The following is an 11,213-nucleotide window of genomic DNA, read 5'->3' as shown; positions in this document are numbered from 1 at the left end:
GTGTACTGCATTAACGGTTTGACATTCTTGGCTGGAAATTAGTTTGGCAGTTGTTCCAAGCAGAAAAGCTATACATACGGAAGTTGTACCAGGATTACTAAGTTGGGTCTTCATGTTGCTGTGCCTGCTATCCCTGCACCGAGCCTTCCACCTGTTCATTATTAATTATAATTTATAGTTGAATATATATATATAGTAAAGATTGGATTAAAGATGAGACATGTTCACTGTAACTCCGAGTTTCGTGCTTACGCACTCATCAGACAGACTTTAATGAAACATATTCCTATTACTGTGATATTTATATACAAGAGGTGTAATGATTATTTACAAAAGAAGTATTGTTCGGAAAGGAGTTAATTAGCTAGGCCTGGATTTCTATTGTTCATCAGATAGAACTTGTTTTCATGTCGGCATTTGGAGATCAATTCGGATCGCTTGTTTAAAAGAGTGTCGCTGTTTGCTTTAATGATAAGTAGCTTTTCTGTTAAGCACAGGTCGCACCTCTTAGAAATGTTGCTGTATGGTCTGGCTGAAGTGATGATTGTCCATTCTATGTTGTAGTCTTTGTTGTTATCTTTAAGGTCCCAGATGTATTTAGAAAGTTCGGTGCTGTTAGCGTATTTTCTATTTCGCAGAGATAGTTTGTGCTGAGTGTATCGTTGTTTGAATGTTCCTTCTGTCAGGCCAATGTAGTTTTTCCCAGTAGTATCCTCGTTTGTTGCATGGAAAACATGAAAACCACCATTACCAAACACAACAAGAAAATCTTCAACACCGATACCGATCCCGCCACCACCTCTGAGAAAACATGCAACTGCCGTAAAAAAGATCAATGCCCTCTAAACAACAACTGCCTCTCCTCCAGCATCATCTACAACGCTCATGTCACAACAAACGAGGACACTACTGGGAAAAACTACATTGGCCTGACAGAAGGAACATTCAAACAACGATACACTCAGCACAAACTATCTCTGCGAAATAGAAAATACGCTAACAGCACCGAACTTTCTATATACATCTGGGACCTTAAAGATAACAACAAAGACTACAACATAGAATGGACAATCATCACTTCAGCCAGACCATACAGCAACATTTCTAAGAGGTGCGACCTGTGCTTAACAGAAAAGCTACTTATCATCAAAGCAAACAGCGACACTCTTTTAAACAAGCGATCCGAATTGATCTCCAAATGCCGACATGAAAACAAGTTCTATCTGATGAACAATAGAAATCCAGGCCTAGCTAATTAACTCCTTTCCGAACAATACTTCTTTTGTAAATAATCATTACACCTCTTGTATATAAATATCACAGTAATAGGAATATGTTTCATTAAAGTCTGTCTGATGAGTGCGTAAGCACGAAACTCGGAGTTACAGTTAACATGTCTCGTCTTTAATCCAATCTTTACTATATATCTATTGCTCTGCATCCCTACGCATCGAGCACTGTTTCAACAGTATAGACCACATTACATACTTTGTTAGTTGAATATATATATTTTTAAACAAGCCATGTTAGGTAGATGCCAAAATCGGCTCGCGCGTGATGCCAGAGCGTTGTTTTAATGAAATTTTAAGACTAAAAGCTCTATTGTGCACTGGTCAGTTGCAAAAACTGGTAAACTTTGCCAAATCGTTTATGATATTCGCGATAAACTTCATAATGCTTTTGTCAGATCATTTTGCCCTGGGCCTAGAAGTTTAATATTTATGCAAAATATTGTTTCATACTATTCAAAAAATTTGCATGTTGTTTACGAACTGTTAAATTTGTCCCTGGCTAACTGAAATTGAGTAAGGGTAGTTTTAAATGCCAGTTATTTTCTAAACTTTTTTCCACAGGGTTTCAGAGGTTTGGGATAACAACCCCCTTGACCACGTGACTAATCGGTATTACAAAAAGTGATAAAAACCCCTAAAAGTAAACTAACTAACCTGAGTATCAGTCCTCCAACTCTGTCAATAATGGACTACTTCGACGATAAGGCGGCCATCTAGCTTGGGGACAAAGCAAAACAACGATGACTTATGGGGTCTGCCGATTATTTATATTCGCATAAATTGCAATGCGTTCAAAAATCATAACTCGGGAACCAAATGGTGAATTTTTTAAAAACCGGAATATTTAAACTTTGTATCGTAATCTTCTTTTTGGCAAAATTAATAAAATTTGTTTTGAATAGTTCCCTCTTACAGAATTTTTCCTTTTTTTGTCAAAAAGAAGATTACGATACAAAGTTTAAATATTCCAGTTTTTAGGGAATTTCACCATTTGGTTCCTGAGTTATGATTTTTTAAATAAACATTTTTGATGGCATACCAAGGCTTCTGATGTTGTCATAGCAACGTCTGACGTAATTTTTTCATGTCCATTGTGACTGTTTGGTTTATGATCTTTGGCTTTACGGGTTTACTTGCTGTCATATTCATCAGAAAAAATCTGTTAACATTTTGTCGCTACGATTTCAAGCTCACGCCCCCTCATGTGAGCCCATACAAATTATGTCTCAAAAACACGGTTTTTGGATCTTTTCTCAAAATAATGACTATCTGGGCAAAAAACAGAAGTGGATTCAGTTAATTCAACTATTCACGGACTGTATGATATGGTTTAGATTGAATTCTATTGAAAAAAACTACCGTACTTTTTGAGTTGAATGTACGCTATTGGTTGTATTTTACAAGAGAATTACATTTCACATACCCTACCCCAGACTAAAACTAAGAATTGTACACCCTATCCCAGACTAAAAGACGGAAAATACGGTTTTACAATCGATTGCAATCAATACTTACTAACATTTTTATCGTTTTTGTGTCGGCAGAAAGCGAATAGGCCATACAAAAACGACCAAATCGTTTACCCTATCCCAGACTAAAATGATACCCTATACAATTTTTTTTTTTAATTTTATTTAGATCTTATTAACCGAGCGGGAGGTCTGTACGGGATAATCTTCAAGATCGTCAAGATTATCCCGTACAGACCGACCAAGCTCGGTTGATAAGAGTTTTATTATATGACCACTTTTCATTGAAAAAGACAATATGTTTTCGCCGTAAGATTAATATGCGATCGGACCGGTTAATACCGGAGAATCTAGACCAGTCCGCGATGCGATCTATCCAATCAGATTGCTCGATTAGCTAGTGTCCAGGCTCTAAGATTCACGGTCATATAATAAATTAAAATATAAGTTATTCTAAGACAGATTTCAAAAGAATCTTTTGAATTGACACTTCTTTCATTTTTCAGAGCAGTTAGTTGAAAAATGGTTGATCTTTTATGTTTAACTGCTTGGAAAAAATAGAAAGAAGTGTCAGAATTTTAACATGTACAATCTTAGAATGACTTATATCTTGATCATGGGCTGTAGGAGAATATTTGGTTTGTGATGGGTAAAATGCTCGTCCAAATAAATCACTGATGATTTACTTGGATCTGTCTATCCATATTCTATTGATTGTTACATAAGTCTCCGACAGCCCAAGGATAGCCTTATCAAGTGAGTTGCAAAACCTGTTTGGGTTTCCCTCCAACATGGAGTGGTAAACTCCAATTAGATTTTTTATCATATAGAAAGAAAGAAATTCAATGTATTTTGCAATACTATTTTTCTTACAATATTCTTTGCAAAGCATGTTGTTTGCCAGTGCATGTGCTGTTCTACTCTTGTTACTGTATTTTCTTATGAATGTTCGTTCTGACTTGAGATGGTTTTTATATCCTGTTCTACTGATGTTACTGTATTTTCCTGTGAATGTTTATCCTGACTTGTATAAAGTAGATAAGGTTTTTTAAAAGAGATGGTTTGTATATTCTGTTCTGCTGTCATGCTACTGTATTTTCCTGTGAATCTTTATCCTGACTTGTATAAAGTAGATGAAGTTTTGACGACCCAGCGACCAATACCACCACCACCTCCTGTAAATATAAACATTAGTACAGATTGCCATTCACTAGGGGAGAGGTAGTGGGGACATGTAGAGCAGGATAGGAGGTAGTACCTTCGTGTGCACTGCCATTTAAAAAGGGAGTATCCAAAGCATCATGCGAAACACGTTGATCGAAATGCTTTACATACCATGAATGGCTTCCCATCGATGATTGGCGGGTAACAGGACCGTATCACAGGCAATCATTTCATCTCTCACACTCAGTCATAGGTTTAGTCATTTGTATAAAAATAATGTCATAATTAATATAGAACTGACCTCCACCTGTGCCGTGAGCGCATTGTCTAGGCGTCCCTCCTTCTACACGAATCTTTCCAGCAACAGTACCAGACAATTCCTTAGTAAAAATAACCACACTACCCCCCGCACCACTACCCCCTGGGGCAGCACGATGAGCAACATTACTTGAAGCGCATTCACCACGTGACCCTGTGGAATGAAGTGAACGAGAACTTCGAACCATGTGAGATAATAATTACACGTTATAACTGATTCACGTAATAACTATATATAACATTATAACTTACCCTGTGCTTCTATCAATCCATTCAACGTCAGCTGGTCCAAAAGGAGCAGTACCAGGCCACCACCGTTACCTCCTTTCCCACCATTAAACCCATGTTGACTACCACCGCCCCCTCCCCCTCCCCCACCGTAGCTAAGATGAGTGTTGAAATCCACGTTACCATACTGAAATCCACCTTGACAAAAAAAAGTAGTTTAGAATAAATACTTATGTTAAAGTACACCCTTTGACAATACGTTAAGTACATTAACATATTGGAAGTATGAACCTTCATAACTTAAAAACGCATCACTCAAATCAAAAAGTATTTTACCATTCAACTATTTACTTCGTGTAGAATCAGTGTACCATACCATGCTCAAAGGAGACTGTCAACAGGTTGTGTACCAAACACAGTACACTAAAACTTTGTTGATTCAAATGATTTATTTTGCTCTCAAACTACTCACGTCTCCCCTTCGCATTCTCTTACAGAGGTTGCGAATAGACCTATCCCGAATTCGCTTGACTTGCCACGAAATGAATAAAAGAATCAAGTTCAATATTGAATTCAAACCATTGTTTTGTGGTCATCCAAGCGAATGTGGCGGTAGCTGTCAATCAATTCCTCATCGATGACTAATTACGAAATCGCTAGGGAAGGGTGGCTCACGGTCATCAGTAATGAAAGTTCATGTGCACTTTGGCCACTCTTTCCCTGCTCCCTTCTCTCTCCCTCTTTCGTTTTTCTTCCGCGCACATCAAAATTTCTTTAATTTAAGTAAAGAAGTAGGTAACGAAAAGCTTTTTTCTTGCAACCAATAGAATTTGTTGCGCGCGTACGCGTAGTGGTATCACGGGCAACGCAGGAATGTTGTGCAAAGCGGTGCACGATTTTATATCCATGTTACCGCAATTCAATCCCATCCCCCCCCCCCCCCCCCCCCCCCAAAAAAAAACACCATCCACAAACCAATTGATAAATACACAATAGAAATAGTGATGGTTGATGTCAAGGTACTTTACCTCCACCTCCTCCACCACCATAGATTGCGCTTGGAGAATTGCCTGTAAAAAAAGGTTGAAATTTTAAAAAAACACTGAGGTGACGTCGAATCTAGGAACGAATGTCAAGTCATTTACCACTTGAAAAGTAACTACCAAATATGATTGATAATTAACTGTATGGTCGGCAGTGCTGCTTGCAATGACATGATGTTCTCAGCTAAAGAAATTCCTTCTGTAAAGAAATTACTTCTGGCCAAAATTCTGCCAAGTGTTACTAACCATGTGTCTTATCCTTTTAGCCGTATCGAGGTCGAGGAAATTCTGGGTCAAGTTGGCATTGCAGTGCATTGTGGAGCTGTTTTAGGGGACCATTATTCAGTCTTCTAAAACATTCCCACAATGCACTGCAATATCAACTCGACCCAGCACTTCCCTTAACCTCGGAATGGACTCGGAATGGCTAATACGTCTGAGTGTGAGAGGTAAGAGGATTTATTTGATCCTTGATTTCTTACCTCCTATTCCTCCCCTCAGAGAATTGCCTGCATTCCCTCCAGTGGAACCACCATTTCCTCCATTTCGACCAGGGCAGTTAGAAGATCCGCCACCTCCTGCATAGGCTTGAATCTAAAACCCAGAATCTTCCAGTAAAAATTGATATCGGTTTAAACAAACTGACGATGGCCACTCACCATTGTTGATGCAATCCCACCAGCACCACCAACAGATCTACCACAACCTGTTCCTCCGCCCCCTCCACCGCCTCCTGAAAAGTGACCAGCCCCTCCTCCACCGCCTGCTCCATCGTCAGGGTTAGTGGTCGAGTCTCCCCCTCCTCCTCCAGCATTTAACCCCCCTGGTCCTGTTGTTGTGACTGAAAAAAATGGTCATGAGTTAAAACTTCGTACAGTTTGGCATTTCCCGACTATTGATAAGCGAATAGCATAGATACAAACCTTCCCCTGAACCTCCTCCATGGTCTCCTGTTTGACCAGCATCTCCACCTTTACCGTACGTGGATGATAAACATACGAATGTTTCCCCTCCGAATCCACCGCCACCAGAACTGCTTCCTCCGGTACCGCCATGGAAACCTTAACATAAAGTAATTAAACAAATCAAGCTGCTCTCTTATTACGTGATTGATGACGGGATTATTGATAGAGGCTGCTAACCATACCTTTCTCATTGACTTGTATCTTGGATGTGCTGTCTATTGTTAACTTGGTTGCTCTCAGAGCTAGGATACCACCCACTGCTCCAGACCGAGCACGACAAGTCACTTGACAGGCCTGGGTCAGAGAGATGTGGTCAAAATATGGCAGTCGTTGAGCGATTAGTTTACATGGAGAACCGGAGAGTGTGATGTTGATCGGGGTTAGCAGCGTTACGGTGCATCTAAAAATGAGAAAAAGTAAAGTAGACGACAGCAAGAGAATATATTCTCTTGACGAAAGCTATTTCTAAAACATTCTGATAGATAAGCTCGTGTTAGCTTATATTAGATATTTTTTTCTTACCCTGTGTTCTCTTTGACCTTGACGATTTGGTATTTACCATAATCACCCAGGCTATCAGTTCTTGCTCGACTAACGAACAAAAGAAGTTCTGCTGTGTTCGTAATATCATCGGGGTTACAACCCGCGAGATTAAGGCTAGTAGGGCCTAGGATTGAAGCCTGCCACACGGTCATATTCGACTGACAGAGGTCTAGAACCTGATTGGAGCAACTGGCGTTTCCTCCTGAAGATCAAAACAAAATGAGAAAAAGAATTAATGAGAAACTAAACACGCAAAGTTGAACACAAATGGCTATTTAATAATTAGGCCCACAGCCCTCATGGTCTACAAGTCAATACAGTGGAACCCCGTTAATCCGGCCACCGAAGGGACATTCCAAAGTGGCCGTTTTAACGGGGTGGCCGTATTAAGCGGGCTGTCAAAAATATGTTAAAAACGTGTTTTATTAATCAGTACGAAACTACTAAACAAATTAAGTGCAACAATGCATATTGTATTTTTAAATAAAGTTTCTAAAACCTCTGACTTTGCTCTGTACAGACGAATGAAGCTTCCTTTGAAGCCATACTGACTCGAGTCTGGATATCACCCCAAACAGGCTATCGGCATGGCTTGTTTTAATACTGTACCGCTATAAAATAGATGCGGACATACTTTAGCGCATCGCGCTGTACATGTTTCTCTATTTGAAGTTGTTATATTGATTGTGATTCTACAAAAAACATTACTGTAGAATGTTAACCGAATGAATAAAACAATCACAGATTTTGCAGCAATATCTTATTTGCAGTATTCACATTAAAATCTAAACTGTAACCTATTTGCCCTGGCCGTAATACGGGGTTAAAAAGAATGGAAGTTTGTCAATCGGGCCACAAAAAAGTGGCCGTTGGCCGTATTAACGGGTGGCCGGGTATTAAGCGGGTACATTTTACAGTAAATGTATGGGCATTTCGTCGGGACCCAAAAGAGCCGACCGCAATAACGGGGTGGCCGTATTTTAAAAGCGGGTGGCCGTAAGGCGGGGTTCCACTGTAGTCCAGGAGGCCGAAACGTCATTTAACTGTAACAAAGCTTTCGCCTGGACGCCCCACAATACATCGTGATCTGATGGCTGCCGTATCGTCAAAATAGTCCATTAGTTGTAAATCTATACTAAATGATAAATGGATACAAACAGTTTTTAAATTACGTTGAAATAATTTATCTGTGAGTTGTTTCGATTTTAAAAAACCTGCACTTTTCGCTATACTAGTACGTACAGCTATTTCAAACAAAAAGTTGAACATTGCATACGGAATATTACAAAAACCAAAATGCATTTTGGGTTTTATGTAATGATATTGTCTAAACCGAGTAAAAAAATTATTATTTATTTACTCAATAGAGTTATCATAATCGTAAATATCTATTTTTTCACTTTTTATTAAAACTTATGATTACCAAAGCGCATTTGATCATTTTGCCATGGAAAATCGCGCTATAGAAATTATTAAATTATTATTATTATTATTTATTTTGTTTTTAGTGCATTCCATCCGAAACAATATACTATAGCTACATATAGAGAGCAAATCAATACTGATATTTTACTTTCCATTTCAAATTAGCGAGACCCACAATGTCCTTTGGTCTTGGAATGCCTATTCAGTATTTAGTATTCAAATAGCTGTATATATATAGATAGTATATATAGTATTTACACATATCGACGACATAAGATATCATAGAAAAAATAATAAAGGAAAACAAATAAAGGCGAAAGCAAAAAAAATTTTTCGTAGTGCATTTTTCAGTAATAGATTTTTTTCACACGTTCGTATTAGGGAGGGCATCATATTGACCTCGAATAAAAAACACACTGCCATTTTATTATTTAATGCTGGCGTAGAATTTTGTATTTTGTGTTCCTAAGAGAAATTTAATGAATATGACGCTTAGCTAGGTAAATATTTTTTGAAACGTTGATGAAGGTTTATCAGGAGCACCACTGGTCTCCAAGGTGCTATGAAATACAAAGTTTTGCATCTAAAAATCTCACATTAGTTTATATAATAACGAGTTGTCATGAGGATGAAAGTTTGACAATGAAAAAGGAACATCGTGAAAAGGTTCACGCAAAGCATGGCTGCTGTGAATAAGTGTTGCTAAGAGATTTGGGACAAAAATGTTAGATATATATATATATATATGTCAAGAAAAGTGAAACTTCTTCAGGCAATAAACGTTTTAATTTGTAGTTAAACGTTTCGCCGGTTAGGACTTTCACAATAACTTGCATGAGCGTCGATTAACAATTGGAATTATTTGTATGACTCGATATGTAAATCGAGTGAATAAATCATTCATATTTACTGAAAGACCTGCTTGATGACGACATAACGGTAGGGAATTGGTAAAACCGTTTGCCTAGCAATAATTGTGTCAAATAGCTAGTTTTCAATATGTACATTTAGTATTCGAGCAAAAAGAGTTGTTATAACAGTAGAGCTATAGTTTTTATTACATAATGCAGTAATTAATTTAATGATCGATATGTGAAAAATTAATCCAAAGTTCAAATACTTTGCTCAATTTTTGTACACAACGTTAACGAATTATTTGTTTTGCGAAGGACTTCCCCCTATTCAATTATATACACCTATTTCAAAAATCGTTGTCGCACCAAAAGCCTCAAGCAACAAGCCAAGACCGCAGGTACTTTTAGCTGTAATGAGTTTATTCATGGTGCATTTTCATTTATTGACTTCGCAAATTGCTCCAAGCAAGGCTGCTTGAGATGATAATTAGTGGAGAGCTATAGTCACTTGCTTGAACCAAGATTGATAAATTTTGATTAAGAGTACCGACGTTCTCTGGAGCCTTGGCTTGGTCCTTGAGGCTCATGGTGCGACAACAATTTTCGAAATAGGTGTGATCTTTCTATGGTGATTCTATGCATGGTCACGAGTCACGATTCGTTTAAGCTACCTACTACTTTAGCAAAAACTTCAATAACAAGAGAACTAATCCCAAACAATTACTAACCCATTCTTTTGTCTTTTGATCGTTTGTTTTTGTTTCCTTGCCTACCTTGTTCTCATTGGTTTTTTGTGTCTTATTCTCATTATATAAACACTCCTTTCTACCACCTCTTTCTCTTTTACTCCAACGAAGGACTAGCGTCCGAAACGGCAGATTTTTCATCTTTTCACGGTGTATAATTATAATTTACCCCTTTATCATTACTGTTTCATTAGAAACACCGACGCAGCTCACACTAATTTTTACCAAACAAATACTGACTTCTTTATTGAACATTTAGCGCTGTTTAAATTAAAAATTAATATGACAAAAAAGAAGTCCGAATTGAAATTTGAATATTATCATCTTGACACGAAATCTCGCACGAATAAAAATGATTCATGACTCCAATTTCCAAGACCTAGTGGAAGTAATATTTAGTATATACAAACCCTTAAAACATTTTATTCTAACAGCTGAAAGTATTCAGCAATTGTTTTTCTTTGATCACACATATAGTGCACCTGCTTCTTGAACATATGGACCAACAGTCCGCGAAAGCACGTCTTTTTAGCAATAAGTAATGTAATCGAGTACTGTAATTTACTTCGCTAATATGTTTTATAGCAAGCTGAAAATTATCATGTTTTACCTTTTCGAAGATCCTCACAAGTTTTTCCAGTGTAATATTTGCTGCATTGACAATGAAAGGTTCCGTTGTTGGGGTACGGAATACACTTGGCACCGTTACGGCAAGGATTGTCGTGGACACAAATGTCGTACTGCCGTACCAACATATCCATGTAAAAGACGCTGTCACTTGGAATAAAATCACTTAGAAACCAAAGTTTTGTCTTGTTGTTCAATTCGCAGGTACTGGCTGTAGTAAAGTGGTTGATACTGTAGCAGGCAGGACGTTCAGTACAGAGAACTGTACAACGTTCAAACGTAACATCATAAACTGTGTTCAGGACATGGTTAACAAGACGATATCCGTGTACTGCATTAACGGTTTGACATTCTTGGCTGGAAATTAGTTTGGCAGTTGTTCCAAGCAGAAAAGCTATACATACGGAAGTTGTACCAGGATTACTAAGTTGGGTCTTCATGTTGCTGTGCCTGCTATCCCTGCACCGAGCCTTCCACCTGTTCATTATTAATTATAATTTATAGTTGAATATATATATATATTTTTAAACAAGCCATGT

The 11,213-nt window shown here is 37.9% G+C and overlaps 1 protein-coding gene across 1 annotated transcript; it reads right to left on the bottom strand.

The window, feature by feature from the left end:
• Positions 1-2,616: 2,616 nt before the first annotated feature.
• LOC116301185 (uncharacterized) lies at positions 2,617-11,143 on the bottom strand. The gene is made up of 10 exons (XM_089027784.1): positions 10,658-11,143; positions 7,002-7,224; positions 6,662-6,879; positions 6,438-6,575; positions 6,174-6,355; positions 5,997-6,108; positions 5,500-5,541; positions 4,496-4,669; positions 4,227-4,397; positions 2,617-3,936 (listed from the first exon to the last, which is right to left on the bottom strand). Exons 1-10 carry the CDS (start codon positions 11,112-11,114, stop codon positions 3,872-3,874), a joined length of 1,782 nt encoding a protein of 593 aa, XP_088883910.1. The 5' UTR covers positions 11,115-11,143; the 3' UTR covers positions 2,617-3,871.
• Positions 11,144-11,213: the final 70 nt, after the last annotated feature.

The sequence above is a fragment of the Actinia tenebrosa genome, unplaced genomic scaffold (genome assembly GCF_029948245.1).
Source record: "Actinia tenebrosa isolate PJP-AT-01 unplaced genomic scaffold, QUT_ActTen_1.0 PGA_scaffold11__36_contigs__length_13525064, whole genome shotgun sequence".
Taxonomy (NCBI): Eukaryota; Metazoa; Cnidaria; class Anthozoa; order Actiniaria; family Actiniidae; genus Actinia; species Actinia tenebrosa.
The sequence above is the reverse complement of the archived record's forward strand: the minus strand, read 5'-3'. Positions and strand labels throughout refer to the sequence as shown.